The 22,753-nt window shown below is 40.8% G+C and overlaps 2 protein-coding genes across 2 annotated transcripts in view; one reads left to right on the top strand and one right to left on the bottom strand.

Annotated features, from left to right (window-relative positions):
- ugdh (UDP-glucose 6-dehydrogenase) overlaps positions 1-13,887 on the bottom strand; it is a 29,820-nt gene extending 15,933 nt beyond the window's left edge. Inside the window, exons 1-5 of the mRNA XM_043692786.1 lie at positions 13,811-13,887; positions 8,898-9,064; positions 8,687-8,788; positions 1,723-1,923; positions 1,204-1,401 (exon numbers count right to left, since the gene is read on the bottom strand). Of these exons, the coding sequence (XP_043548721.1) occupies positions 1,204-1,401; positions 1,723-1,923; positions 8,687-8,788; positions 8,898-9,059 (663 nt within the window). The 5' untranslated portion in view covers positions 9,060-9,064; positions 13,811-13,887. The remainder of the gene's footprint in view (positions 1-1,203; positions 1,402-1,722; positions 1,924-8,686; positions 8,789-8,897; positions 9,065-13,810) is intronic.
- lias (lipoic acid synthetase) overlaps positions 1-22,753 on the top strand; it is a 114,471-nt gene that overhangs the window by 58,587 nt on the left and 33,131 nt on the right. The gene's annotated exons all lie outside the window — the stretch shown is intronic.

The following is a 22,753-nucleotide window of genomic DNA, read 5'->3' as shown; positions in this document are numbered from 1 at the left end:
ACTTAATCACAAAAATTCATACAGTGTCTACGGACCATTATGGCAGCCAACATTGTGTCTGTTGGAAGCTCAAAACCTCAACTCAATTCTTCAAAACGAAAAAATACATCAACCGTTCATCTTGAAAAAAGTATAGATGTCTTGAAAATAAAAGCACTATTTTAAGGGCACAAAGACAAGTTAAAAACATTTATAGTAGAAGTTCAATACACCAACATTCATAGAGTTTTGAGAAGATTTGTAGCTCAAGTTGAGGTTCTGGATGTAAGTTTGCTCATATAAAACTTACACCCAGAACCAACACTCATGTGTAACATTGTCAGTAAAGATAGATGAGGACCCTGTTGATAACGAAGCTGGAGAATGCTTGGTTGAGGAAGAAGGTGGACATTTTGGAGGCACCCTTGTTAAAGTTGGCCTCATCCGAACATAGGCGATGGAGACGGAGGAACTGGGAGAATGGAATGAAGTCTTTACAGGAAGTAAGGTGTAAGGATGTAGAGTCCAGATAGCTGTGCCAGTCAATGAATTTATAATAAATATTAGTGACCAGTCTATCCACAGAAACTGAAACAGAGATATCAAGGAAGGAAAGGGAGGGGTCAGAGATAGACTAGTGAAAGTGAGGGCGGGGTGGAAATTGGAAGCGAAATCGACTAACTTTTCCAATTTTGGATGAGAGAGGGAACTGCACCGATCATTGATATTTCAGAGAAACAGTTGTTGGTGGCACCAGAATAGGACTGGAACAAGGAATGTTCTTGTACTCCATGAAGTGTCAGGCATAACTAGGGCCCATGCAGGTACTAATGGGCACCCCCTCTGACCTGAAGAAAATGAGAGGAGTTAAAAGAGAAGTTGTTCAGGATCAGGATGAACTTGGCCCAAGCGAAGGAGGATATTGGTGGATGGGGACAGGTCAGGCCTTTGCTCCAAGAAGAAGTGGAGAGCCCTAAGACCATCCTGTAGGGAATGGACGTGTAAAGGGATTGCACGTCCATGGTAAAGGGGAGGTGGCTGGATATTACCTGAGTCCCCCAGGACACTACCCAAGTCTCTGGATTAATAGTCCAGCAATAATATCACGAGGTCATCATCTTATGTGGCACATTTTCTTCCTTTTGCATGGGACAAACATGCTTCTTGGAGCATTATCAGATACAAGTTAACAACAGGTTGTATTTAAATTGGAAATGAGTATACCAGTTTGGAAAGCTCTGATGACCATGTGTTGGTAGTGATGATTCTGTCTTTTGGTACCCAACGTTCATACACAGCACAGAGTGCCCGAATTGCCTCCTGACCCTCTGGTGTTTCATCTCCACCAATCAACACTCGATCTGGATTCTTCAGATCATTAACAGCTGTCCCTTCAGCCAGGAATTCTGGGTTTGACAGCACCTACATTGAAAATAAGTCTGTGATCAGGTTATTTCTGAAATGTGCCAGTCAAAAGTAAATGCAAGACTGAAGACCAACTGTTATGTTTTTTTCATTTCTGCTTCATTTGGTAAAAATGTACATCTGCAATATAAGATTTTTTTTAAATTCTATATTTCTATTTGAGTGTTGTGAGGAAATTACCTCCCACTATTGATGTACTCATTAGTTAATTTTATGCTGTTACCAGTGTTAAATCTACTGCTAAGTTCCATCTGATACAAATCAGCACGATAGCTATTGAGTTGCTATATTATCCATTAGAGCAATGCTTGAATTCACCTGCAGGGATAAGTTTGGCTTTGTGTTTGAATGGAAAATCCTGCGAATGCTCTCAGCAGCTCGCACAGGCACAGTGCTCTTCTCTGTGACTATTTTGCGTCCATTTGACACTGCCACTATTCTCCGAGCACAGGATTCGATGTATCTCAGGTCTGCAGCTCGACCTTTACCCATTCCATACGTTTTGGTGGGTGTATTCACCTAGTACAAATTAAAAACAGAGCATGTGTGGTTACGGTCTTTCTTGTAAGTTATAAAAGAAACAATATAAGAGTTTTTCAAGACCAATGGGTGTCTCAAAGAGTTTTACAATATTTTCAAGTGGTCACTTTTGTAATGTAGGAGATGCAGCAGCCAATTTGCACACAGCAAGCTCCCATACCAGCAATGTGAAAATGACCAGATCATCTATTTCCTTTATGATTAATTATTGATCAGAACACAAGTGATAGCCCCCTGGTCTCTTCAAGAGCTGGCCTGGGATCTTTTGCATCCACTAGAGAAGAGCAAACAGTCCTTTATTTGACAGGCCATCCTGAAGGCAGCATTTCCAGCAGTGCAACAGTTGCTCAGTGCTGCATGGAACTGTCAGCCTTGACATTTATGTTGAAGCCTCAGAGTGGAACTTGGACCCGGACTCTTGTGACTCAAAGACAAGAGTGCAATCTTGAGTCATGGCTGATATCAAGCTATAAAAGTCAAATATGCATTAATTTAGAATCATTTGGTTTGATCAACATATTTGTTCTTGTCATTGATATTATTCAGTATTGAATATGTTTCTTTTCATTTGTTCATAGGATGTCAAATTTGCTGGCCAAACCAATCCTTAATGGTGATGGTGAGCTGCCTTCTTGAGCAGGTGAAGCCCTTGAAATGGATGAAGATAGACAGGGCCGTTAGGGAGGGACTTTAACTCAGTGACAGTGAACGAATGGTAATATGGCTCTAAGATGAGATGATATGATATTGTGGCATTGCCATGTATCTGCTACCCTTGTCTTTCTCGATGTAAGAGATTGCAGGTTTAGAAAGGGGTTGTGGATGGAACTGTGGTGAGTTATTGCAGTGAAACTTGTAAATGTACACTTCGCCGCTACTGTGCGTTGGTAGTGTAGAAAGTGAATGTTGAGGATGGTGGATGGGGTCCCAGTCAAGTGGGTGTCGAGCTTCTTGAGTGTCGTTGGAGCTGAATCCAGTCAAGCATGTGGAGAGTATCTTTACCATTTCTAATTTGTGCCTTATAGTTGGTGGACTGACTTTTGGGAGTGAGGAGGCTGGTCACTTGCTGCAGGATTTCTAGCCCCCAACCTGCTCCTGTCGCCACAACTTTTATGTAGCAGGTCCAGTTCAGTTTTTAGTCAATGATAACCCCAAGAATATTGATAATGGGGTACTTAGCACGAATAATGCTATTCAATGTCAAGGGACAATGGTTAGATTCTCAGTCACTGGAGATGATCCCTGCCTAGCATCTGTGTAGCATGAATGATACTTGCTACTTCTCAGCCCAAGCCTTAAAAGTTATCTAGGTCTTGCTGCATATGGACACAGATGAACTAATCTGTCTGTGAAATAATTTCTTCATTATCAAAATAAAAGTGTTGAACTATTGAATAGCAACAATAATTGTTCAAATTTATAGCTTAGGAGAAACTGTGATTCTCTGGAGATGTTGAGAAATTGGTCTTTCTAGGGTTTCACCATAAAAAAAGTTGCTTTAAAAATACTTTCCTAGATGACATGTACTACTCTCAGAAACAATATGATGGTCAATCAATCTATTCTAAAACCTTTGGGAACAAAACAAACTACTCATCTTGAAACAAAATAGAAGAAACTGAAAACATCTTTGTAGCAAGTAGACAAATTGACATTTTGACTGGAAGCTTTTAAGAGAAATGGAACACTGAAACATCATCATAATTTAAATAGGATCAGAGCATAAGAAGGAAACAAGTACACAGACACCCGCGGAGCACAAGAAAATAGAAGTGAATTGTTCCATACTGTGCTTCAAAAGAAAACAGGAGGTGGCAGGGTAAGAGATTACAGTAACATGATTTTTTTTTACACAGAAGGTGGTTTGCATGTAGAATGAACTTATTGAGGAACTTGTGGATGTAGGCCTGGTTACAACATTTAAAAGACACTTAGGTAAGCATAGAGATAGGAAATGTTTGAAGGAATATGGGCCAGGAACAGGCAGGTGGGACTAGTTTAGTGTGGAGCTATGTTCGGCATGGATGAGTTGGACCAAAGGGTCTGTTTACTCACTGTATGATTCTATGACTCCATGTTGAGAAGAAACATCCCTTATAAAACAAAACACCTTTTTCTAATCAACCCGCTCAGAGATATTAAGTTTAAGACAGACAGGGTGGGGAGATGTGAATAAAACTGTAAGAAATAGGAGCTGCAGGAGGCAGAATGGACCCTCAAATCAGCTAAAAGGCAAGTCTGAAAAGGGAGCAGAAGCCGGGCAGGATTCACTAGTTTGAAAGGAAGAGAACCAGCCCCCAGTGTTGGTTGGATGTCAGGTGTCAGCCTCTTCAGAAAGCTAAATAGTGCATTGTGTCCTTCTTTTATTATTTTATCCTCCATTTTGATTTGATCATATTTAAATATTACTCCTTTTTCTGGTCTTGTTGAAAAGTTACCCTCAAAATGATAAACATTAGAATACAATATGGCTGAATGTGATGCTGTCCATGATTATACAGCCTTCCAGCACTCACTAGATGAGTTTATACATGAAGGATAGTCAGTAAGGTAACGATATAACAGCAAGATTCATTACCCATGAATGAATCTAAAAAAATATCAGTTTGTTTCACTGGTGCTTGTGTTTTCAGCATTTTTTATTTTTGTAACTCTAAAGCCAGCTACTTGAAAGTACAAAAGAGTGGCACAATGTTATTTACACCATAGACTACCCGCTTCCAATTTATCCTGTCTTCCTGTACAAAAGTGCAAGATTTCAAACATAGAAAATGGATAATCTTATCGACACAACGAGAACCATGCCCCTATTCATTCAAACCAGCCACATTTCTTCATACTCTTAGAATTGGCTACATATCTTGCTGTTTACTTCATGCTGTTCTTTCATCTGTAGACAAGTAGGAGGCTGGAAGAACACAATAAGCTAGGCAGCGTCAGGAGTCGGAGAAGTCACTATTTCGGGTGTAACCCTTATCCAGGACTGGGGGTGGATGTGGGGGTGCTGCAGATAAAGGAGGTGGGTGGGGGCAGGGTGGTGAGGTAGGGATAGGTGAAGACAGGTAGAGGGTACCACTTGGTTGGTCAATGGGAGGAATGAATCCAGTTGGTGGCTAGAAGGAAGGGTCAATGAGAGGAATGGAAGGGAGGGGGAGGAGTGGGAAGGGAGTCAGGTGATGGGCATAGAGATTATTTGAAATTGGAGAACACAGTGTTGAGTCCTCTGGGCTGTAGGCTGCCCAGGTGGAAGATGAGGTGTTGTTCCTCCAATCTGCGTTCTGATTCATTGTGGTAGTAGAGGGGGCAATGAATGATTTGTTGTCACAATGAATGTTTCCTATGTTCTGCCGAGCATCTCAGCCAGGTCCTTAGAGGCCTCCCTGACCTCCCAGTCATCGCCCATTTTAATTCCCCTTCCCACTCCCTTTCCGACATGGCTATCCTTGGCCTTCTTCATTGCCACAATGAATCAGACCACAAATTGGAGGAACCACACTTCATCTCCTGCCTGGACAGCCTACAACCCAGAGGACTCAACATTGAGTTCTCCAATTTCAAATAACCTCCATTCCCATCACCCAACTCCCTTCCCAGCTCCTCCCAATCCCTTCCATTCCTCTCATCGACCCTTCCTTCTAGCCACCAACTGGATTCATTCCTCCCATCAACCAACCAGTTCTTACCCTCTACTTGTCTTCACCTATCCACCTCACTACGCTGCCTCTCCCAACCCCTTTTATCTGCAGCTCCCCGTACACCTACCCCTCCCCCGTCCTGAAGAAGGGTTACACCCAAAACGTTGACATCTCCACCTCCTGATGCTGCCTGGCTTGCTGTGTTCTTCCAGCCTCCTGCTTGTCTACCTTGGATTCCAGCATCTGCAGTTTTTTGTCTCTAACCAAGTTCTTTCATCTGTAGCATACTTCTTAAAGAAAAAATATTTTCCTCTCTTGCTCCTGAATTCTAATCAAGTAGATTTAATTTTTACATCTATATGTTCCCTGGATTCTAGCACTGTAATTGCCATGAAATGTTTGATTAATGGAACCACACCTCTTCCATTTTTCATGTTTACCTCTTCTAAATGTTTCACAATCTGAAATGTTCTGGTGCCAATCCAATATTAACTAAAGCTACATATTTCACTGTGATTACTGTATCCACCCATAGTAATTTGGGCTGTTGTTCACCAGTTTAATTTATAAAATTCCATTCAATTACATGTTTACATCTCAAAGCTGCTTGTTTGTCCACCTCACTCTTTAAAATTCCTTCTTCAGATCTGATTTGTGTAAATTTGCTGTTTGTCACTTGTTTATTCCTTCACCCTTGCTTCATTTACTACTTCTTCCCTTCTGCCACGACATTTTGCCTTCTGCCACAGCACTGGTTACTCTACCAGTGAGGACAGTGGTTCAGCTTTGTTTAGGTAAAGTTCATCCAACCCACTAAAACACTCCTGTTCCAGATTTTGAATCATTATCCCAGGAATTTGAACCCATTACCCCTGCACAAACTTAAAGTTGTGCTATATTGTGTTATTCCCATGTTAAGTATTACATAACATTGAAACAATTCCTGAAGTTTAAATCAACTAGGTGAAAGTGAGGACTGGAGATGCTGGAGATTAGAGTCTGGAAAAGCACAGCAGTCAGGCAACATCTGAGGAGCAGAAAATCCGAGGGTTCCTGATGAAGGGTTCCTGCCCAAAACGTTGATTTTCCTGCTCCTCGAATGCTGCCTGACCTGCTGTGCTTTTCCAGCACCACACTAATCTTGACTCTATTCCTGGGGTTTGCCACATTTAATATCCTGCTCCTTAATTGAATTCCTGAATGGTTCTTTGTAGGATCTCTATTTTATTCACTTTAATGACACTGGTCCCATTAGCATTATTTTCAAAGTTCACCAAAACTTCTCTTTTCATAATCATTTCTCCAGCCAGTAATGATTGCTTCCTCTGAGCCACAGTTATTGTCAGAAGTAAAGGTAAAGTCACCACAGTCCTTCCAGACTATAGGGTTGTTCTCTCATTAGAGACAACTGGAAGTGGTTTAATCTGAGGATCACCACACCTCAGGCAAGGGGAAGAGGTTGAGAAGGAGAACCCTTCCTGGTAATCTTAGCCAATGTGGGAATTGAACCTATGCTGTTAGCACTATTCCAAATTCTCTTTAAGTTACACGTTTTCATTTAACTCTTATTCTTAAAACTATCAAAATTGTGCAGTATCATGATGACAAATGAAAGCTTTATACTGAATTGTATTGCATTTTGCATTATGAAATGCCATGACAATAGAAATCATTAATTCAAATTGCAAACTAACCATGCAGCCAACTGAGCTAAACAACCCAGGTATTCAGTATTTGAATACTTGTTTAGCAGAAACATCTTTCAAAGGACTTTGTGCCTTTTCTCTTCATCCATTTGCATTGCATCTCAGTGTCTCACCTTCCTTCCTTTCTAATGAAGCTGCTCTGGTTACTGGCTGATTGTCACCTGGAATATTTGTAAAAGCTCAATGATTTAACATTTCAAACATAACTTTATGCCAAACAGATTTCAAGACTAAACTTCCTCCAAGGCTGAAACAAAATTCTGCATCCTGCTGATCCGCTACCCTTTCCCTGCACATAGCCCTCAATGAATTGAGGTTTGCATCCTTCATTGAAAGGTAATGAACCTGCGAAAATGCATGGCGTGGTGAATAAGATATGGCTGAATGTAATGCTGTCCATGATTTTAAAGCCTGCCAGCACTCACTGGATTAGTTTACACATGAAGGCTAGCCAGTTGGGTGTAGCTGAAAGAATAGAGTCATAGAGGCATAGAGATGTACAGATGTATAGACCCTTCAGTCCAACTCATCCATGCCGACTAGATATCCTAACCCAATCTAGTCCCACCTGCCAGCACCTGGCCCATTTCCCTCTAAATCCTTCCTATTCATATACCCATCTAGATGGCTTTTAAACGTTGCAATCATACTAGCCTCCACCACTTCCTCTGGCACTCATTCCATACACGCATCACCCTCTGTGTGAAAAAGTTGCCCCTTGGGTCTCTCTTATATCTTTCCCCTCTCACCCTAAACCTATGCCCTCTAGTTCTGGACTCCCCCACCCCAGGGAATAGATTTTGTCTATTTACCTTATCCATGCCCCTCATGATTTTATAAACCTCTATAAGGTCACCCCTCAGCCTCCGACGCTCCAGGGAAAACAACCCCAGCCTATTCAATCTCTCCCTATAGCTCAAATCCTCCAACCATGGCAACATCTTTGTGATTCTTTTCTGAACCCTTTCAAATTTCACAACATCCTTCTGATAGGAAGGAGACCAGAATTGCATGCAATATTCCAACAGTGGCCTAACTGATGTCCTGTACAGCTGCAAAATGACCTCCCAATTCCTGTAGTCAATACTCTGACCAATAAAGGAAAGCCTACCAAATGCTTTCTTCACTATCCTATCTATCCGCAACTCCACTTTCAAGGAGCTATGAACCTGCACTCCAAGGTCTGTTTGTTCAGCAACACTCCCCAGGACCTTACCATTAAGTGTATAAGTCCTGCTAAGATTTGCTTTCCCAAAATGCAGCACCTTGCATTTATCTAAATTAAACTCCATCTGCCATTTCTCAGCTCATTGGCCCATTGGTCCATCTGGTCAAGATCCTGTTGTAATCTGAGAAATCACATTCAGGACAGGAGGGGAGAATATTGGAGGATGAAATTACCGAAATAAATATAAGATCAGCTTCTTGAATTGCAGCATCGATGTCAGTCAGGAAAAAAAGGTTCTTTCCTCTGCATGACTCTACCACTTCCTTCAAACCAGGCTGGAAAACAAAGAACAACCAGGATTGTACATCAACTGAAATAGCAAAAACTTAAAAGTTTTGTGAAGCAAAGTTTACAATAAATTGGATAAATGTTTTGATGTTGAACCTCATAGATTGGAAGTGAGTTTGAGTTCCAGGCCTCTATTCTTTCGTGATTCATGTCTACAACTGAGACACGAATCTCGGGACACATGTAGGCAATGATACTGCATGTTGGCCCACCGACATACCCAGCGCCAATGCAGCAGATCTTCTTAATTTCAAACATAATATCTGTGGAAAATGAAAAATAACGTCAGTGCTGACATTAGAGTTTTTGATTCTTCAGTCCGAAATTTATCACCTTTGTCTACTGCCCAGATGCTATCTAATTTTATCTCATAATTTCAATCTCATTAACTTGTGTTCTACACTGCATGCACTATTTGTAATGTCTTGGGGATGGGGATCTTCTGCTAAAACAGAATATGTCAATTTATACTTTACCCTCTCCACAATAATACCTTAAACCCTCAGGATTGGCACCTTCTAAACATCTCAGCAAATTATCCACTGATTTGCTGAAGCATACAGTGTAGGAAAATCCTAGAGTTAGTTTGATCAAAATGATCAAACTAACTGCAACAATATTTTATTCTAGCATTACTGTTACAAGTTTGAGGCTTGCCATAGACATTATTTCCGGTATAAAGGTCTACTCCAGTAAATAGTCTCAGCATCTTATGAACGGGATTTGAACACGCAATCCAATATCAAACAATATGATTGCAGACACCAAGGATACAACAATAGAATCGCCATGTCATCTAAATTGGTTGTATCCAACATGCAGAAAGATCCTTCAGCTTTTTTGAAGACAAATTGTGAAAACTTCTTGAAACAAGGCCAAATAGGAATCTTTTAGCTCCAGTCTTTTACATATAGCAGTAGTTATAATATGACAATATAAGTTAACTGCCCATAGTAATTAACAAAATATACATCTCTACATTAGTAGGTTGTTCCTATTCTCATTTATAAAATAATTATAACTATTCTCCTCAGTCTCATCTTCTGTGTCTGTGCAACAGCCATCTCAGAACTTTCAGGGCAGCCGAACTGTACTAGGCTCCAGAGCTACAATCTGCAGTGGCATAAAAATGAAACAAAGGAGCCTCCACTCTTTCCATAGATCTGTTTTGCTCAGGGCACCGGTAATGGCAACCTCCACCTATTCAACAACAGAAGCCATCTCAGCTGATGAATCTGACTTCATAATTTCAATCCTTTTAATTTCAAAGCTGAATCCTCCAGCAAGCCAAGCCTGCAGATATGACAGAGACAAATTTCAGTTTCATCTTTTACTTAACTTTTATTCTTATATCTGCATTATAGTGATCAAATTTATCCCAGTTAAATAATTTCAGAATTAGGCAGACTTATACAGTAAATGGTAAGGTCCTAAGGAGTGTTGTGGAAAAGTGGGACCTAGGAGTATAAGTACATGGTTCTTTGAAAGCAGCATCACAGGTAGACAGGGTGGTGAAGAAGGCATTTAGCATGCTGCCCTTCATCAGTCAAGGCATTGAGTACAGGAGTTGGGACGTTATGTTACAGATGCATAAGTCATTGGTGAGGCCACACTTGGAATATTGTGTACAGTTTTGGTCACCCTATTATAGCAAAGACTTCGTTAAACTGAAAAGAGTGCAAAGCAGATTTACAAGGATGTTTCCAGGACTAGTTGGCCTGAGATATGGGGAGAGGTTGGCCAGGATTGGACTTCATTCCTTGGAACATAGGAGAATGAGGGCTGACCTTATTAAGGTGTAAAAAATCATGAGAGGCATAGAAAGGATAGATGTATTTAGTCTTTTTTCCACAGATGAGGAATTAAAAACTAGAGGGAATAGGTTTAAGGTCAGAAGGGAAAGACTTAAGAAGGACCTAAGGGGCAATTTTCCATGTGGAGAGTGGTGTGTATATGGAATGGGACTGCTCGAGAAAGTGGTTGAGGCAGGTACAATAGCAACATTTTAAAAACATTTGGATATGTACATGGATGGAAAGGGTTGAGAGAGATATGGACCAAATGCAGGCAATGGGAAATAGCTGAGTGGGCACTATGGTTAGCATGGACCAAGTGGGGTCATGAGTGTGGTGCAAATTCTCAGTTCAAGGACTATCTTTGATGACACGCCCAGACTATCGTTATGACACAGCCAATTATAAACTTTAAGTTACACATTAAATGACAGATACATCTAAAATAGATCTTACAAATCAGCAATCTCCCTAACATCTCAGTTACTAAATTTAGTCATAAAATGCTTTAAAACTCTGTCTTTCTTAAGAATAATTTCAGCTTCTCTACTAAAAGCTAGCCTGATTCTTAGCTAACAACAGCACAATTATGTGGTAGACAAAGGGGGAGGCAATTCAGCCCCTCGATCCTATTCTTCCATTTGATACAACCATGGATGATCTCATCTTGGCCTCAACTCCACTTTCCTGACCGCCCTCCATAACTCTACAACCCATTACTAATGAAAAATCTGTTAACCACCTCCTTAAATTTACTCAAGTCGCAACATACACCACACTCTGAGGAAGTGAAGGGTGTATGAATAGGAAGGGTTTGGAGGGATATGGGCTGGCTGCTGGCAGGTGGGACTAGATTGGGTTGGGATTTCTGGTCGGCATGGACGGGTTGGACGAAAGGGTCTGTTTCCACGCTGTACATCTCTATGACTCTATGGCCCTTTGATAGAAGTGATTACTTCTCATCTCAGTTTTAGGATAAGGGGTAGCCGATTTAAAACAATGACCCCATTCATTCTAGATTGCCCCACATGAGAAAACATCCTTTCTGTTTCTACTTTGTCACATCCAAGATTAATTCCAAAATTGATCAGCACTTGTTGAAGAACCTTGATTTTGCTAATAGCTACATTAACCACCAATTTAAGAAAATTAATCAAACTATAACATGGCTCATTTATGCTTACTAGAAACTCATATGCTGGATTCATTCTCCATAAACAAAACAATTATATTCAAGCCTTTTGCATTTAGTGAATTACCCAGGAGCTGAGCAATCCATAGTTGCCCTTTGCTTCCTCCATGTTACCTTGCAAATCAATCTTCACCTTTCTCTCTGCCATAAAAGTTATTGCATTCACTTGAAATGTGTTATTCTTGCATTTGTCCTGATGACAGCTTAAACAAAATACTTTATTAACCCTAAAGTGGTGTACTGAGGTTATGAAAAACTCTATATAATGCAAGTTTCTCTTTCATGACAGGGAATGATGAGCAATTTCTTCATAAAGAAGTTATTAGTATAGTACTATATCTGAAACAAAGACGGAACTATATTCCATTGAAATTTTCAATTGACATGTATTTAAAAGGGATTAATTTGCAGGGCTTGGGCGAGGTGTGATACTAAATTGTTCATCTCCACTGTATCAATCAGCTCCCTGTGTGCTGCAAAAGTTTATCAAAAGTTCAAACATATTGCATCTAGGGATGCACTGTCCCTAACTTATTAGAATAACCATCTGCAGTTGCTTCACCAACGACAGTTAATTGCTTTTCCTCCATCATAAAGTCAGAAGTGGGGTCATTCACTAATGATTGCACAATGCTCTGCATAATTCCTCAGATACTGAAGCAGTTCATGCCAATATGCAGCAAGGTCTGAACAACTAACAAGCTTGTGCTGATGTGGTATGTAACATTTATGCCACACGAATGCCAAACAATGACTATCTGCAACAAGAGAAGTCTTAACAATCGTCCTTTGACACTCAGTGGCATCACCAATCTGAGTCCCCCACTATTAACAACCTGGAGGTTACCATTGACTGGAAACTGCACAAAATCAGCCATTCCCATACTGTAGCTGCAACAGCTGGTTAAAGACTAGGAATGGTACAGTGAGTAACTCAACCCCCGCCTCCCCAAAGTCTGTTCCCAAATCACAAAGTGCTAGTCAGGAGTGTGACAGAGTACTCCTCACTTGCCTGGATGGGTGAGTTCCCACAACACTCGAGAAGCTTGATGCCGTCTAGGCCAAAACAGCCCACTTGATTGGCATCCCATTCATCCTCTTTAGCATTCATTCCCTTCACCACCAATGCACCAGGGCTGCAATTAGTACCAGCAACGCTTATCAAACTCCACAATCACTACTGGAAGGATAGATACATAAAAACACCATCACTTGCAAGTTCCCCTTCAAACCACAAACCATCCTGACTTGGACACATGACACCTTTTTTCATTAATAAAAGTGTCAAAATCGTGCAACTCCCTTCCTCACGTTTGTTCAAGGGCATGGACTGCTTCAGGGTCAAAGGAATGCTGCAGTGTATTGTCCAATTATCAGTAAATGACCCCTCTTCTGACTTTATGGTGGAAGAAAGGCCGTTGACTGTCATTGGTAAAGTCGCTAACCTAATAGGTTAGGACAGTGCATCCCTAGATGCAATATGTTTGAACTTTCTGAGAGAATTTTATAGTCACCACCTTCTCCTAGACAATCTGTAATGAGCCAGCAAAGCCCACAACCCGTGAACAAGTAATAATACCGAAAAACAGTTTATATTTCCCGAATCCATAGTGTCTCTCTCTAAACAAAATTGTGGAGTTGGGACGACCTTAAATGGAACTGTCACAATGAGGGCGGGGGAGGTGTATTGATTTCTCATGGAATTTCTATCGTTAGGAAGTTTCTTCCCAGAGAAAGGAACACGTCTATTTTCACGAGAAGAAAAAACAGTTTGCTCGTCAAAATGTCTCAGACTTTTGAAAAACTTTTCGATTAGAGGTGCGGAGAGATTGTGAGCACACACAGGAGCACTGCTCAGCTCCATTCAGGTGGCACTAGCCCACAGTTCAGAGCGTCAATGCCAATCGTCCTGAGAGACCCAGAGACTCTCGCGCGTGGACATGAACAGACTTGGAAAGGAAGCCAATGTTTATAAGGCGAGGGGAATATGCCTGAGCTTAATCTCGGCAACAAAAAAAGTTTACCTTCTGCCAGTTTCAAACAGTTGGGTATAACTCGATCTGAAATTTCGAATCCTCTCGGATGCCTCTTCCGTGTTTTGTGGCGCTCGTTTGACTCTTGACCAGCTGTTCCCGTATTAAAATTACCATTCGTCAACCTGTAAAGCACAGTCCAGCCCCTAGTGTGTAGGGAGCAGGGCTCCTCACTCTTCAAACTTGAACTCAACTGAGCAACTCTTAGATAAGGTAACTCACCTCAGGAAAGATTGGTTTCTGGTCTTGGTGTGACTGGCTGCGCGGACAGTGAACACTTTGAACTGTTTTCATTTCTCCCCATCTTCACCTTTCCCCAATTTTCTCCAAATATCCCCTTTGTTTTTGTGTACATTGCTGTCATCGTTTCCCACTGCAACGTTTGTCTTTATAAAGTGGAATAAGATTTGCAAAGTTAAAAATCACACAACACCAGGTTGTAGTCCAATAGGTTTATTTGGAAGCACTAGCTATCGGAGCACTGCTCCTTCATCGGGTGGTTGTGGAGGATAAGATTGTAAGACAGAGAATTTATTACAAAAGTTTACGGTGTGATGTAACTGAAGTTATATATTGAAAAAGACCTGGATTGTTTGTTAACTCTCTCATCTTTTAGAATGAACATGTTGGTTTCAGTTCTTTCATAGGTAAATCGTAAAACATTTTTAAAGTTATTTTCTCAAGTCAGCCCAGAGTGACCATTGTGGCACAGCCTCACACAGGGCACCTAACACCTTCAATGCATTATCTGTGCCGACATGATACCAATTGTTAAAGTTCACTTGAGAATGCAACTTTAAAACTGTTCTGTGATTTACACATGAAAGAACTGAAACCAACATGGTCACTCTAAAAGATGAGAGACTTAACAAACAATCCAGATCATTTTCAATATATAATTTCAGTTACATCACACTGTAAACTTTTGCTATAAATTCTGTGTCTTATGATCTTATACTCCACAACCACCTGATAAAGGAGAGCGCCCCCAAAAGCTAGTGCATCCAAATAGACATGTTGAACTATAACCTGGTGTTGTGTGATTTTTAACTTTGTCCACCCCAGTCCAACACCAGCATCTCCAAATCATGAATACGATTTATGACAGCTGTAACAAAACTCTGTTTTAACACGCCCTAGTGTACTGTGTACAGTTCTGCAGAACACACCTTTAGTATATATTGGTCTTTGGAAGGAGTGTACTGTATCTTCAGAATGTTTGCAGGAGCCCATTTGATTGTGGAGAGAGAATACTTAAACCACGAATGTACCAGGATAATTATTAATTATAGAGTCAGAGTTGTACAGCAGGGAAACCGATATTTGATCCAACTAGTCCATGCCCACAGATATCCTAAAATAATCCAGTTCCATTTGCCAGCATTTAGCCCATATCCCTCTAAGCCCTTCCTATTCATATACCCGTCTGGATGCCTTTTAAATGTTGTAATTATACCAGTCTCCACCACCACCTCTGGCAGCTCATTCCATACACGCACCACCCTCTGTGTGAAAAAGTTGCTCCTTTGGTTCCTTTTAAATCTTTCCTTTCTTACCTTAAACCTGTGCCCTCTCATTTTGGACTCCCCTACCTGAGGGAAAAGACCTATGCTATTTGCCCTATCCATGCCCCTCATGATTTTATAAACATCTATAAGGTCACCCCTCAACCTCTGACACTCCAGCAAAAACAGCCCCAGCCTATTATTATCAGGGTAGACATAATTTATTTTGGCATATTGGAAGGAATTTTTAGGATTGATAAAGAGACACATTTTCAATTGGTGTAGGAATCTGGAATGGGGAGTACACAAAATCTTAGAATCAGAAACATATGAATCATATAAATGTAAAAATCAGCTCCACTCATTGCTCTGAAATGTAGACTCTGTAAATTTATGATTGGACAAATGGAATTTAGACTCTGGACTGCCTTTTGGGTTTGACTTTACCTCAGTGAACATTGCAATAACACTGTTTATGAATGAGGTACTGGGCTGATTTTATTACTGTGTATTAAGACTCCTGCAAGTCATCGCTTGATCACTATTCTCAGAAACAGTTTTACATGGTGTTTTAACATCTTTTTATATTGAAACTTGAGACATGAAGAAACACATTGTCACAACACCTGGAGTGATTTCATAATGGACAGTTCCAATCCCTGAATTTGACTGATTGGAAATTTTACTGCACGAGACTCAAAATGTACCTGCAATTCTCTCGGACTCTTTATTCCCTGAAGCAGTGGCAAATTGCATAGGCAAACCAGAATTCAGCAGGAACGAGGAGGTGGCTGGTGGGGATGGGGTATGATTCCATACTCATAAGGTCACCAGTTGAGATTGGAGAGAATGATCCCTGACATCATGACGGTTGTTAAGGAAAATATTTGAAGTGATTACAACTGAGAAGGGGAAGAAAATCTGTAGTAGTTTGTCAAAGGTTTGGAATGGTCTGGAGAGGGCCTGAATGAAGGGACAGTCTTGAGGGATTGAATGATCTATTCTTTCCCTCCGTTCCCACTTGGAACCTACAAAGCATTACAAGATTATACTTACCTGTGCTTCTCCTAAGCACAATTCAATTTCCTAACAGATCTTGAAAGAGGAGTCACCGTTTTAGTGGCTCAGCATTTAAAATCACAACAGGGTCATTGGGCAGCAGCAGTTACATATTCATGAGGGCCTCTGGCTGCATTCAGTGAAAGATTGATGAAGTTAACATGGGTTGGCCAGGAACATTGTGATATCTAGTTAGTAAGTGACACTTGTAGTTATTTTCTTTTGCATGCAAAAGATAAGGAGTTGATAACAGTCAGTGTGTTATTTGACTAATGAGACCATCACAGCTGAGCCCAATCCTCATGCCACATGCAGACTTATTCAATTTGGGTCAGAGGATTTCACTAGGAGCAGAAACATTGCTGTTTATTTATTCCCTTTTCCCAGCAACAAATAAACTCTCTGCTATGAGCAAACAATTACCAGGCTGAGATCAGATAACTCAGCACAGACAGAAGACTATATCTGGGATCTTTATGTTAAATTCCAGGGCAATATCCCCTCACAGTGATCAGTGGACAATCAAAGACTGGATTTAATCATGAGATGGTGGAATCTCCTCTTGAGCAATTACAATAATTGGAGACTGCCCATCACAGTTCATTTTACACCCACCTGATTTTATGACCCATAGGTAAATGGATTGGTCTTAGCCCTGACACATGGTAAATCACAGGAGAGTGCTGGAGAAACTGCAGAATTGACAGCATCTGTGGAAATAGTTTCAAATTCAGTACAACTTCTTCAGAACTACATCCACTGTCTCCACTACAGAACAGGGTCACCAAAGAGCTGTGGTCCTACTATTGGGAGCTGTCTTTTACACTTATAACAAGGAAATAAGTTACAGCCAATCTATGTAATGGACCCATCTATTGTCCAAAGTTAATTTTGACTCAACACATTTATTCCACACTGGCTTTTACAGCTAAGAGCAAAATGGGACTTTCATGCTGTCACTTTGAGTTAATCACATTCCTTTGTGATTAATGGTATGCACATTATGAAACATGCAGCTTAATTGTCTGAACTAGGAAAGTAAAACTTTAATTCTGTTCCCTAATGCTGTTGCTCAGAAATATCCGATCAAGTCTTGCAAATATCCTTGAAACCCCTTTGCTCAAACTTTTCTGAGAGCTTAGATAATCTATCAATATAATTCTTCACAGGTAAGTAGTTCAAATTATAACTTTAGAATTTCTTTAAACAGAACAATTATGCCCCAAAGACATTTAATTAAAATCTTCACATTTCCTTTGCACAGGACTTAAACCCAGTATTTGGCCCTTAATCATTGTAGTATTTTCCCTATTCTCTAATTTTGATTTAATTGAGTTGTGCATAGACTGAGAATGACGTGATTCTGGTCGGTGCACTAAAAACAGGGTGCCAAACTGATGAAGTTATTGGAAGTAGCTTGCTAAACAGTCCCACAGCTTATGGATCAGACCAAAACTCTAATGTCCTGCCCAGGGCTAGGGACAGAAGCTAGGGGGTTGGTGCTGCTTCTTTTCTTTATTCATTTGTGGGATGTGGGTGTCGCTGGCTGTCTGGCATTATTGCCCTTGTTACCCTTGAAGAGGTTTTATAGTGATTAGTACAACTGAATGGCTGAGTCGAGGGCAATTGAGAGTCAACTACATTTGTGGGCCAGACCAGATGAGAATGGCAAATTTCTTTCCCTGGAGGACTTTAGCGAACTAGTTGGGTTTTTCCAACAATTAACAATGGTTTCTTAGTCATCAGTAGATTCTTAATTCCAGCTATTTTTCATTCAGATTCACCATATATCATGGAAATCCAGTCCCTAGAACATTAGCTGAGCTTCTGAGTTAGTAGTTTTAACACCACTGGGCCATCGCCTTCTGATCTGAACACAGCAGGGTCCATTCGACCTGAGCACATAAGACTATAAGACATAGGAGCGGAAGTAAGGCCATTCGGCCCATTGGGTCCACTCCGCCATTCAATCATGGCTGATGGGCATTTCAACTCCACTTACCCGCATTCTCCCCGTAGCCCTTAATTCCTTGTGACATCAAGAATTTATCAATTTCTGCCTTGAAGACATTTAGCGTCCCAGCCTCCACTGCGCTCTATGGCAATGAATTCCACAAGCCCACCACTCTCTGGCTGAAGAAATGTCTCCGCATTTCTGTTCTGAATTTACCCCCTCTAATTCTAAGGCTGTGTCCACAGGTCCTAGTCTCCTCACCTAACGGAAACAATTTCCTAGCGTCCACCCTCTCCAAACCATGTATTATCTTGTAAGTTTCTATTAGATCTCCCCTTAATCTTCTAAACTCCAATGAATACAATCCCAGGATCCTCAGCTGTTCCTCATATGTTAGACCTACCATTCCAGGGATCATCCATGTGAATCTCCGCTGGACACGCTCCAGTGCCAGTATGTCCTTCCTGAGGTGTGGGGACCAAAACTGGACACAGTACTCCAAATGGGGCTTAACCAGAGCCTTATAAAGACTCAGTAACACATCAGTGCTTTTATATTCCAATCCTCTTGAGATAATTGACAACATTGCATTCGCTTTCTTAATCACGGACTCAACCTGCATGTTTACCTTTAGAGAATCCTCAACTAGCACTCCCAGATCCCTTTGTACTTTGGCTTTACGAATTTTCTCACCGTTTAGAAATCCATGTTTGTATTCTTTTTTCCAAATTGCAAGACCTCGCATTTGCTCACATTGAATTCCATTCAGCCATTTCCTGTCCAATCCTCCAAACTGTCTAGATCCTTCTGCAGCCTCCCACTTCCTCAGTATTACCTGCCTGTCCACCTAACTTTGTATCATCGGCAAACTTTGCTAGAATGCCCCCAGTCCCTTCATCCAGATCATTAATATATAATGTGAACAGCTGCGGCCCCAACACTGAACCCTGCGGGACACCGCTTGTCACCAGCTGCTATTCCGAAAAAGAACTTTTATCCCAACTCTCTGCCTTCTGTCAGATAGCCAATCCTCAATCCATACCAGTAGATCACCTCGAACATCATGGGCCCTCACCTTGCTCAGCAGCCTCCCGTGTGGCACCTTATCAAAGGCCTTTTGGAAATCTAGGTAGACCACATCCACTGGGTTTCCCCGGTCTAACCTACTTGTCACCTCTTCAAAGAACTCCAACAGGTTTGTCAGGCACGACCTCCCCTTACTAAATCCATGTTGACTTGTTCTAATTCGACCCTGCTCTTACAAGAATTTAGAAACCTCATCCTTAATGATGGATTCTAGAATTTTACCAACAACCGAGGTTAGGCACCCCAGTGCCTTGGGCCTTGCCTATTGGCCACTGATCACTACATTTTTAATAATTCCCCTCATTAGGTAAGAAAGAAATTCTGAACACACAGCAACATCTACATTCCCTGGTCTGCTTTTCCTATCTCTTCTTATCAGTTTATTTGATGATAGTAAACACTTCCCTTGATTATTATCCTAGATTTGGTGGTAATAAAGGTAAAGTTGCCATAGTCCTATTGGAGCATAAGTCTCTCGTTAGAGAGAGAAACAATTGACAGTGTTTTAAGCTGAGGGTTACCACATGTCAGGTGAGGGGAGAGGTTGAGAAGTAGAGTTTTCATGGTAACCTCAGCCAATGCAGGAATTCAACCCACGCTGTTATTCTGCATTGCAAGCCAGCCTTCCAGCCAACTGAGCAAACCAATCCCCTAGATAGCAATAATGAGGATACGACTATTAGTTTTCATATAGTCACTGCTCTGAAACTGAAAGCAAAGTTTGGAAAGTGCACGTGCAGATAAAAGCAGAAATTCTGAAATTGCTATCATCTTCACATCAAGCATGTTGTTGAAATCCATGTATATTTCCATCAAATAGTAATCATTAAGCAAATAAGAGGTTCCACCTTTAAGCTATTAATTCTGCTGCATAGACCCTTAAAAATTGTTCAATAGTTCCTAACGAGTGTTTAATAGTCTCACTAGCCCTGAAACACTAACTATATTTTGGGGAATGCTAATTTTTTCTAATATGTTAAATAACATACTTAATTTTTAAAAATCATAATATTACACCTGCTACCTGAAGCCATCTACATGTCCTGACCATTTTTTCAATCTATGTAATATATAAATTATAAGAGAAAACTTGTGTATTTTATTTCTGATTTGCTGTCTGTTGAATAATTCAATATGATTAGCCACTTACTCGAATTGATAACATCACTGTTGCTGTATGTTTGGAATACACTTGACTTGGCACAAGATTGAAACATGTCAATAAAGAGGTAATCTGTGCTTTTAGGTTTTCTTCATGATCAACAGCGAATGCTTGTGTTTTTGCTAATGCCTGTGAAATTTGGCCATAGCATTTTTTGTACTCATTTCATACATTTACTGACAAATTCTTACGCAATTCCCTTCCAATACAAGATGAGTTCTAAGTTACGACCATGTTTGATCTTTATTATCCTTTGTCTTAATCTATGTAGAATATGTTTCTATCTCAAAATTTGTTGCATCCTTTTCCTTCTCCAATTATGTTATTTGCAATTTTGGCTACTTCACACCATTCATCTTTCATAAATTCATTGTATCTTGCATTAATTATCAGCCAATCCTGTTCTTTATAAGCCGTCTCTCAGTTATTCCTGTCTCCTCAATGAATTATGTGCCTCCTTTATATCTCTTACAGTTATCATAACATGTGCATTGAGGTGCACACAATTTGTTCTCATTGATTGTTCTATAAAATGGAGCCTGCTTTGCACACCAGTCTTCCAACCAAGCATTTATCTTCATGATCAGACTCTTCTTCTGCCAATTAGCATTTGGCCCAGCTAATCTCAAAATTACCATCCTTGAGATCATAGCTTCTGATACTCCCACAATAGGACTTTCTCCCTTTATCTCAATGTCCTGCATTTCTGAGCTTCTCTTTAAACTTACACCAGATAGGTAAAACATGGGCTCTTGATCAAGATTACAGAAAACTCTATCCTCTAGATTATCAAGTACACAATTACTACATTTTAAAAAAAAATTCTCTTTCCCTCCTTGGTCTAAGTTTGGTTGCTAAGTTTGCAGATGTGTTAAAGACAGGTGGAGGGAGAGGAGATAGTGAGGCTGCAGAGGTACTTGGACAGGTTAGGAGAGTGGAAAAAGAATTGGCAAGTTAAATACAATGTGGAAAAACGTGAGATTATGCATATTGGTAGGAATACTTTGGAAAACTAAAGCACAAAGGGACTTTGAGTCTGAGTTCAGGATTCTCTTAAGGTTAACATGCAGCTTCAGTTGGCAGTTAGGAAGGCAAATGCAATGTTAGCATTGATATTGAAAGAATGAAAATACAAGAGCAGGGATATATTTCTGTGGCTGTATAAGGCTCTGGTTAGACTGCATTTGGAGTAGTATGAACAGTTTTGGGTTCCATATCTAAAGAAGGATGTGCTAGTTTTGGATTGGATCCAGAGGAGGTTCTCATGAATGATCCTGGGAATGATAGGCTTGTCAAATGAGGAGTGATCGAGGACTCTGGGTCTGTACTTGATGGAGTTTAGAAGGATGGGGGGGGTCTCATTGAAACTTACAGAATACTGAGAGACCTGGATACAGTGGGTGTGGAGAGGGTGTTTCTAGTAATAGGAGAAACTAGGAGCTAAGGGCAGAGGCTCAGAGTGAAGGGACTGTTTAGAACTGAGAAGAGGATGAATATCTTCAGTCAGAGGTGGTGAATCTGTGGAACTCATTGCCACATACGGCTGTGGAGGCTGAGTCATTAAGTGTATTTAAGACATAGCTAGATGAGGTTCTTGATTAGTAAGGGGATCAAAGGTTATGAGGAGAAGACAGGGGTTGAGGAACATATCAGCTATGATCGTGGAGCATGGAATGCGTTGCCAGTAGCAGTTGTGGAAGTGAGGTCATTAGGGATAATTAAGAGACTGCTGGACATGCATATGGTCACAGAAATTTGAGGGTTTGTACATTAGGTTTACCTTACATGACAATCAATGGTCGGCACAACATCGTGGGCCGAAGGGCCTGTTCTGTGCTGTACTGTTCTATGGTTCTATGTTCTAAATGGCAGAGCAGGCTTGATGGCCTAATTCTGTTCCTATTTTTTTTATGGTCTTGTGGACTTTCTCTTGTGCTATGAAGCAATGGTTATTCATGTTTACAAAGTTAAAAATCACACAACACCAGATTATAGTCCAACAGGTTTATTTGGAAGCACTAGCTTTCGGAGTGCTGGTGGTTGTGGATTCCACAACCACCTGATGAAGGAGCATGGGCGGCACGGTGGCACAGTGGTTAGCACTGCTGCCTCACAGCGCCAGAGACCCGGGTTCAATTCCCGCCTCAGGCGACTGACTGTGTGGAGTT

Source organism: Chiloscyllium plagiosum, chromosome 1 (genome assembly GCF_004010195.1).
Source record: "Chiloscyllium plagiosum isolate BGI_BamShark_2017 chromosome 1, ASM401019v2, whole genome shotgun sequence".
Lineage (NCBI taxonomy): Eukaryota > Metazoa > Chordata > Chondrichthyes > Orectolobiformes > Hemiscylliidae > Chiloscyllium > Chiloscyllium plagiosum.
The sequence above is the reverse complement of the archived record's forward strand: the minus strand, read 5'-3'. Positions and strand labels throughout refer to the sequence as shown.